This window comes from Eleutherodactylus coqui, chromosome 8 (assembly GCF_035609145.1).
Source record: "Eleutherodactylus coqui strain aEleCoq1 chromosome 8, aEleCoq1.hap1, whole genome shotgun sequence".
Lineage (NCBI taxonomy): Eukaryota > Metazoa > Chordata > Amphibia > Anura > Eleutherodactylidae > Eleutherodactylus > Eleutherodactylus coqui.
In genome coordinates, this window is record NC_089844.1 from 117,093,653 (window position 1) to 117,110,808 (window position 17,156).

General features: G+C 45.7%; 1 protein-coding gene across 2 annotated transcripts in view; it reads right to left on the reverse strand.

The window, feature by feature from the left end:
• Window positions 1-14,506, reverse strand: part of POLR3E (RNA polymerase III subunit E) — a 43,342-nt gene extending 28,836 nt beyond the window's left edge. Inside the window, exons 1-9 of one of the 2 annotated variants that reach the window (XM_066576288.1) lie at window positions 14,386-14,506; window positions 12,538-12,647; window positions 6,206-6,301; window positions 5,071-5,121; window positions 3,970-4,047; window positions 3,766-3,881; window positions 2,450-2,532; window positions 1,385-1,492; window positions 1,224-1,273 (exon numbers count right to left, since the gene is read on the reverse strand). In XM_066576288.1, the coding sequence (XP_066432385.1) occupies window positions 1,224-1,273; window positions 1,385-1,492; window positions 2,450-2,532; window positions 3,766-3,881; window positions 3,970-4,047; window positions 5,071-5,121; window positions 6,206-6,241 (522 nt within the window). In that variant the 5' untranslated portion in view covers window positions 6,242-6,301; window positions 12,538-12,647; window positions 14,386-14,506. The remainder of the gene's footprint in view (window positions 1-1,223; window positions 1,274-1,384; window positions 1,493-2,449; window positions 2,533-3,765; window positions 3,882-3,969; window positions 4,048-5,070; window positions 5,122-6,205; window positions 6,302-12,537; window positions 12,648-14,385) is intronic. The other variant, XM_066576287.1, reaches the window with a different exon arrangement.
• Window positions 14,507-17,156: the final 2,650 nt, after the last annotated feature.

The window sequence follows — 17,156 nt, forward strand, 5'->3', positions numbered from 1 at the left end:
ATCCTCAGCTTTATAGCAGAGGCCTAAAGGTTTTGTGCCAGAATGGACTGATATTTGGAACAGTTTAGGATTCCCTCCATCTTGACTAAAGCCCCAGTTCCTGTAGCAGAAAAGCAGCCCCAAAACATAATGCTGTCCCCACCATCTTACATGTGGGTTTGGTGATTTTTCGGTCTTACCTGTGGGTTTGGTGATTTTTCGGTGATGCGCAGTGTTGGCTTTACACCAAACATACATCTTTTGGAATTATGGCCAAAAAGTTCACCCTTGGTCTCAGACTATAACATGTTCTCCCACATACTTTCGGTAGACTTAATGTAGGCTTTGGTAAAACACAGCCAGCTTGGATGTTTTTCTTTGTTAGAAAAGTCTTCCTTCTTGCCCCCACTATTCCACAGCTCAGACATATGAAGAATACGGGAGATGGTTGTCACATGTACTACACAACCAGTACTAGCCAGACATTCCTGAAGCTCCTTTAATGTTGCTGTAGCCTCCCAGACCAATTTTCTTCCAGCCTTCTCATCAATTTTTGAAGGACATCCAGTCCTTGGTAATATCACTGTTGTGCCAAATGTAATCCACTTCTTGATGACCGTCTTCACTGTGTTCCATGGTATATGTAATGTCTTGGAAACATTTTGGTCCCCTTTTCCTGACTAATTCCTTCCAAGAATCCGATCCCTTTGATGTGCTGTGAGCGCTTTACGGCTTTTGCTGAAAAATGCAACTAAAGAAAAATGTCAGGAAAATCCTACTAGAAGAGCTGAGCTTTATATGGGGTAAACCAGAATCCCTATAAATAATGGCAGCGGAGTGCTGACTACTATTTATCATGAGTTCACACGTGATTGGCTAATTCTGAGTACAACTACATCCCCAAATATATGAGTGTTCTCACTTATACAACCACATTATTATAGTTTTCTTATTTTTAGTTTACCAATCCTAAAAGATTTCAGTTTGTTTCTCAATAAAATTGTACAGATAACGGGTCACACTGAAGGTAGAAAGAAATCTGAAACGATTCATTTTTTAACGTGACTTGGCATTTTAACAGGGATGTGTAGACTTTTTATTTCCACTGTATCTACATTTAATGGCATAATGATAGACAAATCTCAGGTACAGAAGACTGCAGAAACAAGAACGCTTAATACAATATTCAAAATAAGAAAAGGTCACAGAATATAGTGAAGGACACGTTATCATGTAAGACTTACAGTTACTTGCTTGACGTCTTCTTCGACTTCATCCTGAGAGGAATCGCCAGCTAACAAAAACAATACATAATAGCGAGTTTTTATTACAGCTCTTATGTGATCAAATCTATGCTTTCTCATGAAGACACTGAAGCTCTACACATAACATTACTGTTGCCTACCATCATTTGCAGCTTCACGCTCTCGATATTTGGTATCGGCTTTGTCTAAATAGGTGAAACTTGGCCGTAGTTGCAAAATCCCATGCAGGGGAGTCACATGAATTTCACCTGAATTAAAGAGAGAAAACACACAATAATAATGAATTCCACAAAAGACCAGTGAACTGAACCCTTGAACCAATAATTACAATTATACAGATTAATGCCGATACAAGTTTACCGTCAATGGACCCTTCTAACAAGTAGATAATGTCCAAGGAGTCCGACCACCTTGAAGGCTTTCTACCAAAAGCACAACCCCTGTTCATATGCCCCATTAGAGCATATGAACATGACCCCCCCCCCCCCCCCCGCCCCCCTACTATCACTCGGTTAGAGAGCCGCTCCCATTCTGGAGGACCTTCTGCCATCCCAGCATTACAAGACGCCCATTTATGCACATGGCTATTGTGCAATACTACACAATGCTGGAAATGGCTACAGCCTCCACCTGCAAAATCAGCTGATTGTCAAGGGTGTCGGAGCAGGACGTGGGGCGACTAGCTGTTCGCCCTGGGGCACACATACTGGGAGGGGTTAGCACAACCCCTCTAAGGGATTCTTCACCACTGGCACGTCCAGGGATCCTGTTTTGAGTAAATCAGTCTCCCTGGCCTACATCCTGGGTAAGTATTTCCATACATGTAGAACAGTACCACTGCATTATCATTGTATACCATAGACAAATCTAGGCAGATGTATCTGCATAGAAAGAGTCTAAAGAATTGACCGCTTATTGCAGTTGCACATTCAGAATTTTGAAAGGCTATCCAATGAATATGTTGCCAAAGTCTGATATTTGAAGGTCTGGCCTTAAACGCTCAGAAATACTATAAATTAAGGGAATCATGGCCCCTTTTTCCTCTGACCATGCAGTGAAATGTACCATTCAGAGACGAAGTTCCTACACAGCGCACAGTTGGTACGAGTGCCATTTTAGGTTAAAGAAAAAAATAAAGGATTAGATAAATTGCAGAAGTTTAATTACAGACATAAGTGGTTGTCAGACTGATGGAACTAGCATACCTTTACGATAAAATGCAACTGCATAGCGAGATGTGTTGCTGGCAGCTTGTATGGAAGAGAAAGTCTGCTTGTCCATAAGTTTCCTAGAATTGAATTGATAAGAGGACACACACATAATGAATGCAATTCACATTCGGAGTATCACTTTCTGTTTTGCAAATGGTTCTATAAGGAAGATGACCAGCGCTCAGAAATCCTTCCTGTAGTCACACATTCTTCTTGCAAAAGTGCCGAGGGGAGCGTGCAGGCGAAAAACTGTGTTGGCAACAGCAACGTAGGAAAATAAAAAGGTAATACTTCTAGTATTGCTTAGCTAACATGTACGCCCTAGGTCAGTGGTGGCGAACCTATGGCACGCGTGCCAGAGGCGGCACGCAGAGCCCTCCCTGCTGGCACGCGTCACCATCGGCTGCTCACCACCTTAGTGAATGCCTGCAGGGGCCGCGGCTCCCCTGCTGACATTCACTCAGCGCTGCTATCTGCGCTGATCCCGGCGCACACTGAGACGTCAGTGTGCAGCTGGGATCCTCCTCCCCAGTCGTCTCCTACTTTGGTTCCGCAAGAGCAGGGGGAGAAGGCATCCAACAGCACACTGCCGTCAGTGTGCACCTGGGATCAGGCAGAAGAGGAGCGGTGCTCCCACGAGGAGGAGGGGTAAGTATGTGGGGCTGGGGGTCGGGCATTCTGACTGCTGGGAGAATCGCTGGGGGGTGGGGGGGCATGATGACTGCTGGGGATCCGCTGCGGTATGTCACTCTAATTACCGCTGGGGAGGGTGTCACTATTATTACTGCTGGGGGGCCCGCTGTGGGATGTCACTATTACCACTGGGGTATGTTTACATGCGGCAGAAATGGGCAGGGCTGTTTCAAAATAGACGGCGTGCAGATTTTGACTGCTTTTTGGATTTGGACTTCATAAAATTTTCTGTGCAAACAACACAAACCCCTGTATCAATTTAACTCGGGCAAGGCCGGGTATATCAGCTAGTATACAATAAAAGGCTGTTGCACTGCAACAACCACTGCTGTCCGCTCATTCTGCTGGTTGTGGGGGTCCAAGTAATGGGAATAAGCAGAGAACAATTAAAATTCTTGCGAAAACTTCTCAAAACTAAAACCACTCATTCCCTGTCAGTAGGCTGCATATTAATCACTGAGCATGCAAAACAATGAAGACAACTATAGAAGCAGAGCGGATAAAAACTGCAAGAACACATTACATATAATGTATATTTACATACATGTATCCGTACAAATAAATGGACATTTGTATGTGGAGTTCTAATTTGGTAGAAACAGTAAGTATTTTCTTACGTGGAGTAGGTGCTGGTGTCATCATTGCAAGTGCCATCAACATTCAATGCAATCTGTTCACCTTTACTACGACAGTAATTTGGACTCATTGTATTGATGGCCATGTCAAGCTCCACCTGAAAAACAATAGAGGCGGCAATGTAACCTGTTAAATCCTGTAACGGAGACTGAAGACTATATAGGAGATCTTTTTTAATCACCTACCTTTTGTTGCTTTGGTTTAATCCTCGCTGAGAGATGTGGGACACCATCATAGTTCATCATTGATGGGCGGATTGGATACTTGGAAAGGGAAAGAAATCCAATGGTTAAATGATAAGGAAACCATAAAACAAAAACAACTTCTCCTATCCACAGAATAGGCGATTAGTGAAGGTCCGACCGCTGGGATTCCCACTGGTCACGAGAATGGATGTCCTTATAAATAAGGCAGTGTCACCCGTGCATGCTTCCACTCCATTCATTTCTATGGGACTGCCAGAGAGAAGCAGAGTACAGCACTTGTGTGGACAAGATTGGGAGAGATTATAATAGGAGAGGCCTTCGGGATTCTTGACCTCAGAGAGTTCCAGAGGGATTAAATCTTCGATATAATGATCAATTTTGTATGGTTGTCTCCTTGCCAGGCTGCAGCCTCTAAATGGCCACAGCAGAAAACGGACTTCCGTTGGGTCATCCACCTGGAAGTCAACGTTATTACCAGCGGTGGTTCACGGCTGCATCCCAGGGCACCAGGACAGGCGAGTATGACCTGTTTTTTATTTTAGGCCGAGCCAGCAGGTGGACGGGTCTTTGCTGTAATGACAAAACCCCTTTAAGCACTTTTGTGCTATTATTATTTATATATGATATGCCAGGCCATACTGATGTACATGGATGGTCATGACCATTAGTATCAGTCCGGTCAGTGACTCCTCTTGTATAAGTATCTGTTATTCGATACACTTTGACATGCTATGAATAAGGGCTTCTTCTAGTCCGGAATGCGTAAGCGGGTTTTTTTCTAATGTTTTTAACTTTCTGTACTAATAAATCTTGAATTGTTACTCATTAATACTGGAGAAATCCTCTATACAATCTTTCAATTATCACCTGAGAGCCGGCTGAGTGTTTATGATTCTACGCACCAACTCGGATTTGCGTATCCTGCTGATAGCCATGGCGATAAGCTGATGCATATCTTGTACTGTAAATTCGTATCTCCAGGAGTCCCATACAAGTGAATGAGCAGTACTGAACAATTACAAACAAATGGCTGCGTATACAAACATGATGTAATTCATTTACTAAGGTCAAGTGACTTACCTGGAATAAGTACAGCTTCTCTGACAGGCTTTTGGCCAGATAGACATCAAGCTTAAATGCAGAATGAATATAGCATTAGTCACACTGCAGTTTCTCAAGAAAAGTTACATTGCATTTGCATGCATTTAGGTTTTTTCTCTCATTCACATTGATGTGTTTTCAATGCAGTTTTTCTTCCTTTTAATACTGAGATTCAACTGCATAACAAAATGTGAAACATGAAGGAGCATGTGACTAATTATGTTTCACGGGCGTCTGCATGCTGTAAATTACTGGACTTGCACTTTGGAACGAGTAAGAACAAAGTTTTTCTGGTTCGAAATACGTAAAGAAGTTCTTGTTTTTATCTTATACTCCTGTGATAGTTGTGCTTTTATCAAGAGGGAATAAAACTTAAAGGGGTTGTCCCGCAAAAGGAAGTGAAGTTATACACTTCTGTATGGCCATATTAATGCACTTTGTAATATACATCGTGCATTAAATATTGGCCATACAGAAGTTATACACTTAACCCCCCAGTGTTGGCGTCCCCGTCTCCATGGCGCCGAACGAAGCTGCCTTCTCCCTTGATTAGACGCGCTTGCGAAGTCTGCCTCTTCTGTCCCGCTGAAGGGGCCGCTCCGGCGTGCTCGCGCCGCACAGGTCTTCTGCGCATGCGCAGACCAGCTGTGCTGCGCGAGCACGCTGGAGCGGCCCCATTCAACGGGACAGTAGAGGCAGACTGCGCAAGCGCGTGTAATCGAGGCAGAAGAAGGCTTCGGTTGGCGCCATTGAGACGGGGACGCCAACACTGGGGGGGTTAAGTGTATAACTTCTGTATGGCCAATATTTAATGCACGATGTATATTACAAAGTGCATTTATATGGCCATACAGAAGTGTTTAACTTCACTTGCTTTTGCGGGACAACCCCTTTAACTTTTATATATTTGCTACAGTGCGGGAAGGTCTTTGCTACTTTTTAACATCTGTGGACACAGACTGTTAATTTCTAACACAAAGTAGTAAAGTAGCAGAGCTCCTACAGCATTGGCTAGGCCGTTCTAATAGCTCCATTCATAAATTACACTCATGACTTCCAGAGCTACTGCATCTGTAATAATGTATATATGACATGTACAATATGTTGTAGTTACCTCTTGTATAATTGGGTCGTCATCTTCATTTTCCATACTACTGTCGCACACACCAACACGCTATGTTCTGCTTGATTCAGGTCAGAACAACAGAACCTATAGAAAGAGTAAAGAGATGATGTGAGACCAGATAACACCCATATATAGCTTTTGTATGGAGAGACACTGACTGCTGGATGCAGCACCCCCTCCTGTCTAATCCCATCCTACTAATGTCCCTTTCACACCGGACGACAGTCAGCTAAACGGCTGCACGAGTTTGGATGTCACTGCTAAAGTAATTAGCAGTCGTGCAAAGCATTAAGGCCTCCTGCACACGACAGGGTCGGATTCCGCAGCAGGATCTGACCCTGTGCCCGGCCGGGACCTCGCTCACCTGTCCGGATTCTTCTTTTTCTGTACTGCGGGAGCTCCATCTGTCGCAGTGACGTGTATCCCGCGACCCTTCTACAGTGCTCACTGCAGGATGGACGGCCTCCATTGACTTCAATGGAAGCAGTCGGTGCCACAGTTTTTCTACCACAAGCAGAAATTTCCAAGTATGCAGGAAGCAGCAGGTCTCCACAGAAGGCTATGGGCGGTATTTGCTGCGGACTCCTGGGGACGGTCCTGGATTCCACAAATCAAATCTGCCTGAGTGCAGGAGCCCTTACACTGACTTCACCGCTGGCTCGCGGTCTTCTCGCTCAGCACTCCACCTTCTACATGAAGCGCTAAGTGGGGAGCGTTTACACGCAACGTGAAGCCAGCAATGTTTTTTATGCTGAGCGATAAGAACCTGTGAGCGATTTTTGTGCATTTATACTGAAGGATTATCGCTCAAATTCGTTTAAACAACTTGAGTGATAATCATCCTGTGTAACCGGCCCATAATTCATATAACTGATAGGATTTACGAAGACGAACAATACAGATCTTGGTAATAAGATGATGCAAATGTTAGTCATTACCTGGAATAAGCAAAACTGGAAACGATGCACTTGGGCCGATTTATAAACTTGTATAAAACAGAAATCCTATGTTGCCCATAGCAACCAATCACAATGCTGCTTTCATTTTATAATAGCGGAATACAAAATAAAAGCTGCAATGTGACTGGTCGCCATTTGCAACAAAGACAGATTTTTTCTTAGACAACTTCACAAATCTCTCTAAGGCTGCCTATCTACGGGCAATATGTTACTGCGTTATCCGTGGCGATAATCTAGCCGCGGATAACGCAGTGAACCCTTTCTATAGGCTAACTATGGAAAGCGAGGCGTGACGACCACGAACGGAGAATCATAGTGATTCTCTGCTCGCGGGACTGAAATTGCGGCATGCTGCGATTTGCCACAATTCTCCGCGGTGAGCCTATCTATTAGATAGGCTCATTGCAGAGACCTGTCAGTGCTCCCCTCTCCTCCCCCGCTGAAGTATTTCGCTAGCGATATTCCATCACGGCTGTGGACAGGATTTCCAGTGGAATTCTCACGGAGTGGCCGCATGGAAAATCCACAAGAATTCCACTGGCAAACCACAGCTGTGCCGCCTGCATTTTCGTTGCAGCCTCTCTATGCGGAGAGAGGCCGCTGCAGGAAAACAAAAAAAGGATTGACATGCTGCGTGTTTAATTTCTGCGATGCATGGCCGTTTCCGCGCGGTTTATCTGCAACGGATTGGCCGCAGCAAGGACGAGATTTTTGCAAAATCTCATTCACTTTGCTGGCTAACCCTGGTATTAGGAGCCGCGGGCGGAATTGCCGTGCGGGCAATCCGTACGGAAATTCCGCAGCAAATCTGTTGAAGTCCTTAGATGCCGCGGTCGTTGTTGTCTGTCAGGGTATCTCTCTGTTCGCACATGTATATGGAGGTCTTGTGGTAATACAACCCCTTTAAAAGGCAATGGCCACAAAACCAACAGTAAATAAATGCTCGATCCCCCCTCTCCTATAACATCCATTTTATATTCTATACGGCTTATTACAAGTTGTGGTAGAGCTGCGTGATATTCAGCATAACTGCCTCTACAAGTTCCAGATGAGCGCCGCTTTTCTAGACAATGGCAAATCTTGTATCGTTACATGATTATGCAAATTAGCCGTCCAGAACTCTACAAAAAAAAAGGCCAGTTCCTATAAAGTTGGTAATAGTGGCCATACTGGTGGTCAGATTAAAGAAAGAAGACTGAGCTTGATTCAATTATCAAAAACTTTAGGTTTTACATTTACTGGAGATTCATTTTATTTTATGGGGCAATAACCTTTAAGAAGTTCTAGACAACAGCAATGTGGCCGAATCGCATCATCCATATAACAGCCGCACTACTGAGGAGTCACAGCAGCTATACGAAAAAAAGATTCTGCAGCCTGAAACTGGCCTTAATGATATCTTTCACACGCAGCAGATACACAGCGGAAATTCTACAATATATTATAGTACAGGGCAAGCGGATGAGATTGCAAAAAAATCCCATCTACATGCTGCAGGTTGACCTGTGGAGGAGGCTTAATCTGTCCATATCAACTATTGCTGCCGATTATACTAGCTGAAATCATTGAGTACAATGTACAACGAGCCTGTAACAGAATCTGCAGCAAATCCGAAGTAGCGCATATCTTGCCACGGATTTGTTGTGCATTTTCCGCTGTGGACGTACCCTAAAAGGGGTTTGGCTGGCTGCGATTGGTTCTTCAGTGCCGCGGCTCAGCCAATCACTGCAGTGCTCGATGAACCAATCACAGCAAGCGCTTACTGGAGGTGGGGATTTTGAACCTCCAAACCAGGAAGTGCTTGCTAAAAACTACAAGCAAGTTGCCGCAGCTCAAGAGAAGAAGTCTGACAGCAGCTGTCAGGTGATGATTTTTTTTTTAATGCAGCTAGGGATTAATTTAGGGCTTTTACAGTAGTACTTCCTACTGTAAAAGTTGCATCGCACCGCACAAAAACCGCGTTTTCATGTGATGCAACAGAAAAGAAGTCTCCATAGGGAAAAATGGCCTACAAAACCTCGCAAATTGCGGCAATATTCAGCAACCCGCAATTTTTTTCCTTTCCAATGTAGCAGCTTACAACACATCGCTACTGTGAAGGAACCCATTGGAAAGCACAGGCTTTACATGCATGCGGTAAGTAGCACTGTTACATCGTGAGGAAAATGGGCGATTTTGTCGCCCGTGTAACACCGGCCTAAAACACATGCAAAAGGGGTTTGAACGTCATGAAAGCCACTTTTATCACATACAGACATTGGTCTAAGGAATCAGTCAATCGACGGACTTAAAGGGGTTGTCCCACGCCGAAACGGGTTTTTGTTTTTTTTCAACCCCCCCCCCCCGTTCGGCGCGAGACAACCCCGATGCAGGGGTTAAAAAAGAACACCGGACAGCGCTTACCTGAATCCCCGCGCTCCGGTCACTTCTTACTTACCCGGTGAAGATGGCCGCCGGCATCTTCTCCCTCGGTGGACCGCAGGGCTTCTGTGCGGTCCATTGCCGATTCCAGCCTCCTGATTGGCTGGAATCGGCACGTGATGGGGCGGAGCTACACGGAGCCCCATTGAGAAAAGCAGAAGACTCGGACTGCGCAAGCGCGTCTAATTTGGCCATTAGACGACGAAAATTAGACGGCAACCATGGAGACGAGGACGCCAGCAACGGAACAGGTAAGTGAATAACTTTTGATAACTTCTGTATGGCTCATAATTAATGCACAATGTATATTACAAAGTGCATTAATATGGCCATACAGAAGTGTATAGACCCACTTGCTGCCGCGGGACAACCCCTTTAATGCTTTAACGGAACGATTAGAGCTCAACGATCGACCAATTGTTCACTTTATGCAGGCATAAAAATCCTCGCTGGTTCATTCACTTAGGCCAATTTCATATAGGCAAGTGCGATATCGGGCCATGAAACTCGCAGATATCACGCTCGCCAACATCTGATGTCCCCGCGGATGTGAGATATTTTTGTGTTAAAACCGCTTTGCATTTCTTCAGGGATCGCGGAGTGTTTTCAATGGGTAAACCTCGCATCACAATACACTCGCATGCATTTGGCACGCAGTGCCAGCCCCATTGAAAGCAATGGGCGATGCAAGGCGTTCTAAGGACATACCGTAACTTTTGTTTCCCCATGCCACGATGCAAGAAAAAAAAACCGCTCATGTGCATGACCCCATTCAAAACAAACGGGTTCATGCGTCTTGCAATGCACAAATTTTCTCAGCCATGTGAAAACGGCATTGTCGTTCGGCTCAAACAGCGCTCGTTCAGTCGCTCTCACTTATACACCGAATGAGAACGACAGAACGATTTCTCGTTTCAGCCAATGATGTATCTGCCTATATAAACAGGCTGCATAAGTGAACGGACGGCGTTCGCTCGTTCAAACAAGTCAGCAGATCTAAATGGACCTTTATTATAACTTTGCAGACACTCCCAGGTTATCGCAAGTCCGGGATCACAGGCACTGGGCTTGGCCGGCTACTGAGATTGTTTACCTTGGCACAATGGTGGCTTATGCCAACCATTCACACCTTCCACAACGATAGATGCACAGTGTGCCCTGTTCCTGATGTTTTTGTAGTGGTGGCAAAAAACTCATTAGTGAATTTGTATGTGGTGCTATTGGCTACAACATCACTGATCACATTTAACCCTTTAGTGACTGAGGTTTTTTGTTTTTTTCCTTCCCCCTTTTAAAAAAAATCGTAGCTCCTTTATTTATCCATCGACGTCGCTGCATGAGGGCTTGTTTTTTACGGAACGAGTTGTATTTTTCAATGGTACTATTTATTGTACCCTATAATGTACTGAAAAAATTCTAAGTGGAGAGAAATGGAAAAAGAAAATGATATTCTGCTATCTTTTGATGCGTCTTTTTTCTACGGCGTCCGGACTGCAACAAAAGTGACATGCTAACCTTATTTTATGGGTTAGTTTGATTACTATGATACCAAATTTTTTTCCTGCTGTACTACTTGTATTTTTGTTTTTTATTTTCTGTCTCCATCTTCTGTGCTTTTTATTCTTCGTTCACAGTTATGTGAGGGCTCATTTTGTGCGGTACGTCCGGTAGTTTCTGCTGGTATTTGTGAATACACACAACTTTTTGATCACTTTTTACTACATTTTTTCTTGGAGACAGGGTGACCAAAGAAGCGCATTTATGGCAGTTTTTTTCCCCCCGGATGACGTTCACCATACAGGGTAAACAATGCATGACTTTGATAGATCAGATTTTTACAGGTGCAGCGATACCAAACATGTATTTTTGTTTTATTAGTTAGATTATTTTATTGTAAATATGGAAAAAGGGTTTCTTTTTTTTTTTTTTTTTAATCATTAGTAAAACTTTATTCTTATTTTTACATTTTCTTTTAGCTTCCCCCTGGGGGACCACAACATGTGATGCTTTGATCTCTCCTGCAGTATGTCGTCATGCCATAGCATGACATCATACTGCAAACTGACAGGCAGCCTATCAAGCCACCCCACAGGAAATGGCTTGATAGGCATTCTACCAAGACAGCCCTGGCACCTTCCAGAAGGCCCCCGGCTGCCATGACACGCGCATGGCTTCCTGTGATCTCATCGTGCGGGGGCCGTATGGGACCACCAAACATCATTCAGGGGATTTAAATGCAACTGTCAGAATTGGCAGAGGAATTTTAAGGGTTACTATCCCCACTTGGCATGTCAAGGCTGTTGCCCGCGGGTGTCAGCTGTAAGAAACAGCTGACACCCGCGATGTATAGAGGGAGATCGCAGCGCAATCTCCCTCCATACATACATGTCCTGCAGCTGCAGGTTGTAAAAACACTATAGGGCCGCCACTAAGGAGTTAACCTCAAATACCTATCATACATACCAACTGTAGGGTTGTACCAATATTGATTCTTATCATCCTTCCTCCTCATTTCAGGACCCACTGCAGTGCGGAAGAGACTGAAAAGAGCAGCGGTCACCCATGTGCGGTGCTGCTCCATTCATCTTCAATGGGGCTGATGGACATAGCCGAGCGCTTGTACTCATCTATTTCTGTCTGCCCCACTAAAATGAATGGGGCAACACCACACATGGGTGCTAACGCCACAGCCAATCTGATGTCACTGCGGGTGGGTGCAGCGACAGGAAAAGGGCGACTTAAGATCAGATTTTTACCACCTATCCTACGGATTAGGTGATAAGAGTCCATCTAGTTACAATGCCTTTAAAGGGGTTGTCCAGGCATACTCCCCTACCTGATCTGATAGCAAGCATGTAGACACAAGTATGCGTTGGGATGGTCAAGTATCCGACCTCCAGCGAGTATCATGCATTACTCTAAATATTGCACAATACTCACTTGGAGTCGCTTGGCCTCGGCAACCTGACCGCCAAACATGCAGTTGCATCGCTCCACAACCGAGGTCAGATGGGGTAGGAGAGTCTATCTGGACAACCCCTTTAATTGGCCTAGAAATAGAAAACAGCACACAATATTGTCAGTTGAGAAGATATCACTAATGCGGCACTAGTAGTGCAAAGATGTGCTGATCTAACCTTTTCTGTGAAAACTAAGGGGGAAATATGGAGATATGCAAGATACTGCATAACTCCTGATAGAAGAATTTGTTAGCACCGCCCTACAGAGTTGGATCTGCCAGATATATTAGCCTGGTCGGCTTCAAGGGGTGTGCCTTAACTCAGCGGAAACAGCATAACTGCCTGCACTATGCTGCTGGCATAACTCTCAATCACTTCTATAGGACGGCTGACAACATAGCAAAGCCAATCCGGGCTGTGTCCGTCAGTCCAGACGACTCTTAAATCAGCAGGGTTGCCATCCTGGCCAAGACAAGAACACCCCTTTAAATGTGGGCGGAGCCTAATGAACACACAGGAGTGTTACAGTCTGTTCATATTGTCGATCAGCACCGATCCGGAGGTCAATATTTTACTTCTGGAGACCCCTTTCTAGGTACGTTTACATGGGGTGGAAATGCTGTGAAATCTCCACGGCAAATTCGAAAACAGAGTCAGAATCTGCACCGCTTTGTCTCCATATCAGCGGTGTCCCTGCATCTGATTCCAGAGAATACAGCGCTCCCCTCCAAAAGCCGTCAGCGCTCACCTTCACCTGGCGACCTCCAGTGAGCCCAGCACTGCAGTCACTTCTGCATCACCTGAGCAGCAGCGCTCACTGGAGGTCGCTGGGTGAAGGAGTGCACGGCAGGAGGCCAATATGCCATATCTTCTGAAATCAGCTGCGGATACCCAACTGATTTCAAGTCAAAATACGCACCGATGGTGTAGATTTTGACTCTCTTTTTGATGCAGAATTAGCCGTGGAATGTCCGCCCGTGTACACACGCCCTAAAGACCTCTTTAAAGGAACCATTCATCACCTTTGAACCCCATAAACTATGTTATGGGACTCAAAGGTGAGGGAACGAGGAGTCTGGGGTGCCACACTCCCTGCAAATGGCATGGGCACACAGTATGACTCTAGATGGCTCTGTGCCCGCTCCACCACCCATCTCTGTAACACAGCGTGCGCGGCAGCTTCTGGGATACAGAGCTGGAATGTGGCGCCTGGCGAGTACTAAACATCACCCCGGCTCCTCGCTCCTTCACCTTATGCAGGTTATGGCGCTCAAAGGCGATGAAAGGTTCCCTTTAAGAGTTACCAATATACATGATATTTCACCCAGCGGGGGCATCCATTACTGGTCCCGGGTAACGAGCGCTTCCACTTACCTGACCTCTTACCATACATCGCAGCGACAAGCGGGCGGCAGGGAATTATAACTCACTACGAGACACAATAATATGGGAAAGCTACGTGACGACCATCCCGGCTGCCAACACTCGTCACTCAGCTTTCCCAGAGCCCTGACTAGTAAGCCTGCGGGATCACACAGGTGTATGATGGCGTAGCTAGACAGACCCCTGGGCGAGCTGGATGATGGTGCCTGCCTTGTACAATAAAGCATAGTGTGGCCCCAGCTGTTGTACACAAGGGATAAGTAGAAGCAGCTGCAGTGACACAGCACGGTGTAATATCAGTGTTATCACACAGCTGTAATATGCCCTCGTGTACAGGGGGCACTTATGTATGCTGGGAGTCAGGGCAGTAGTCACCCCGGCCCTGCGAGCACTACCACGTGACCCGGCCTCCCACCACAGTCCCGCTCCGCTGCGGCCTAGTTACCTCACCGCCTCCGGCCGCGTACGGCTCCCAGTCGTCGTCCCGGTGTATGAGTGGCTTTCCGGCCAGACCTCAGGCAGCAGCCATACTGTTTGCAACGCAGACACGTGGGGAGCGGCTCCTCTTACCCATAATGCATTGAGGTGTTTGTCTAGCAGCAGGTGGCGCTGTCACCCTCTCCAAAAAGAATTGACTGGCAATAAGAAAACTTTCTGGCAGCGGTGGGATTCGAACCCACGCCCCCGAAGAGACTGGAGCCTTAATCCAGCGCCTTAGACCGCTCGGCCACGCTACCTTCATGCAGACTTCCATCATGAGTTCGCTATGTAGTGTTGATAACCGCCGTGTGATATACGTTATATATGCTAAACTCCCTGACTTATAAAACTTTATATCTGCCGGTTGAATTTTAGCAGAGAGCTTTATCCATAGTATGCTTTTATATAGGATGAGGTTTAATACGGGATTGATATATCATACAGATTATAGTATTTAGTTATAGTTGGACATTTGGATGAACTAGAAGGAATAGACGTTAGGGTAAAATACACGGAGGGCTGTGGAAAAGTAGGCCGACACAGCGCTCTTATGACAGCAGGCTAAAAGAAAATCTGTGTTGCCCATAGCAACCAATCACAGCACAGCTTTCATTTTACCTCAGCAGTATAAGAAATAAAAGCTGCGCTGTGATTGGTTGCTACTTTTTTTTTTTGCTGCTGAGGTAAAATGAAAGCTGCGCTGTGATTGGTTGCTATTTCTTATGCTGCTGAGGTAAAATGAAAGCTGCGCTCTGATTGGTTGCTATGGGCAACAACAACAGATTTTCTTTGACAGCTCCCATAAGGCCACTCTCACACAAGCATGTTTTATAGCTTATTAGACACGTTTTTCACGCATGCGTAATACGCATCACTAAAACTCCATGTAGCGTTTTTGCACTGTGTATTTTACACACGCAAAATCGCACGCAGCATGTCTTATTTTCAGCATTTTAGACGGGCGCATGTACAAATACGCTTGCCGCTACGGAGCACATTTGCACATGAACCATTCATAAGTCTTTTTCTTTTCACCGTGCAATGTTCGCACTATTGTACTTGTAAAAAAAAGCAGGATAGTTCCTGCCCTATCTTTTCTCACATGTATAAAAGCTACGTGCGAAAAACATAGGGCAAGGCCTTTTTTTCTCGCACATGGTAATATCGCACGAGAATCCTGCTAGTCAAAATGAAACCATTGAAATAAAGGGCTTTGTTTCATCTAATTTTGTGGGTGTGGTTTTCACGCCCGCAAAACGATCCCAAAACACGCCAGTCTGTTTAAGCCCTAAATCGCTCATTGAAATGAATGTGGTGAATAAAAAAAGCAGTAAAAACATAATTGCATGCGTAATACTGCGTGTTTATTACGCAGGTTACTATGCCACCGGGGGGGAAACATAAGTTGTGACAACATCAGCTTGTTTACTTGCAGTAAAAACGCAGGCAATGCGCACAAGACAGCAGCTCTGTTTTTACAGACGCTGGTGAGAGCGACCTGAGAGTATGGCGGTGGCTACTTTTCTGTGGCCCGCTGTGTGTTCTTTCTCTGACTCTGATGTCATAAAGTTGTCTCGGATTTCCATAAATAAGAGATCAACACATTTCAGTAGGACTAAATAGAATGGGGCTCAGTTTACAGAGCAGGGATTTGGCAGTGCCAGGTCCGCCTCGTCCCATGAGCCGGGGGGTCCAGGCTAGGGGTCGGTAGCTCACACTCGCCTCTCTGGTACCTATGGGCGGATCATGTAACTGCTGTATGACCGCTGCTCACAGACGTGCCTGGGACTAGATGATAGCAGAAGGATTGCGCATCCATATGCTTGTTTGCCAGCGGGAACTTTATTTGTTAACACCACAGCAGGATGATGATACGTCGCACTGGCGTCACGAATCGGGCTGTCACCTGGCCGGTGGCCTGTCCAGAAGGCCGGTGCAGGTATTTATTATTTACCGGCCCTATTAGAGGCTAGTAGAAAATAATGACCTGCGTTGAGCAGCTCTGGCCGGGTAGCAAGCAGACCAACCAGCACATTCACTTAACCGAGGTTCCGTTCTGGACACCGCCTGTTGTACTTATACAGGACGCTGGACTGCACCCCCGGTGTTTGTGTTCCAGACACCACCCGCTGTAAACTCACACAGGACCATGGACTCCTCTCCCTGGCAACTGCACACAGTTCGTGTCGTACACAGATCCAGGAGGAGGAGTCCAGAGCGTTGTGTTAGTACAGCAGGCAGAGTCTGGAACTTCAGTTAAGAGAATGCACTGACTGCTGCCCGTCCAGGAGTTTACACTATGGAGGCCACTATTACTACTGGGGCCACTGTGGGGGTCACTATTACTACTGGGGCCACTACTACTACTACTGGGATCATTGTGGGGGTAAATATTACTACTGGGACCAGTGTGGGGGTCACTATTACTACTGAGGCAACTATGGGGGTCACAATTACTACTGGGCCACTGTGTGAGTCACTATTACTATTGGGGCCACTGTGGAGATTAGTGTTACTACTAAGGCCATTAGCAGGGTCATTATTACTACTGGGACCACTAATGGAGTCACTATTATTACTGGGACTACTAACAGGGTACTATTACTGCCAGGGAAACTATGCAGGTAAATATTACTACTGGGGCCACTGTGGGGGTCACTATTACTACTGGAGCCACTATGGAGGTCACGATTACTACTAGGGCCACTGTGGAGGTTAGTGTTACTACTGGGGCCA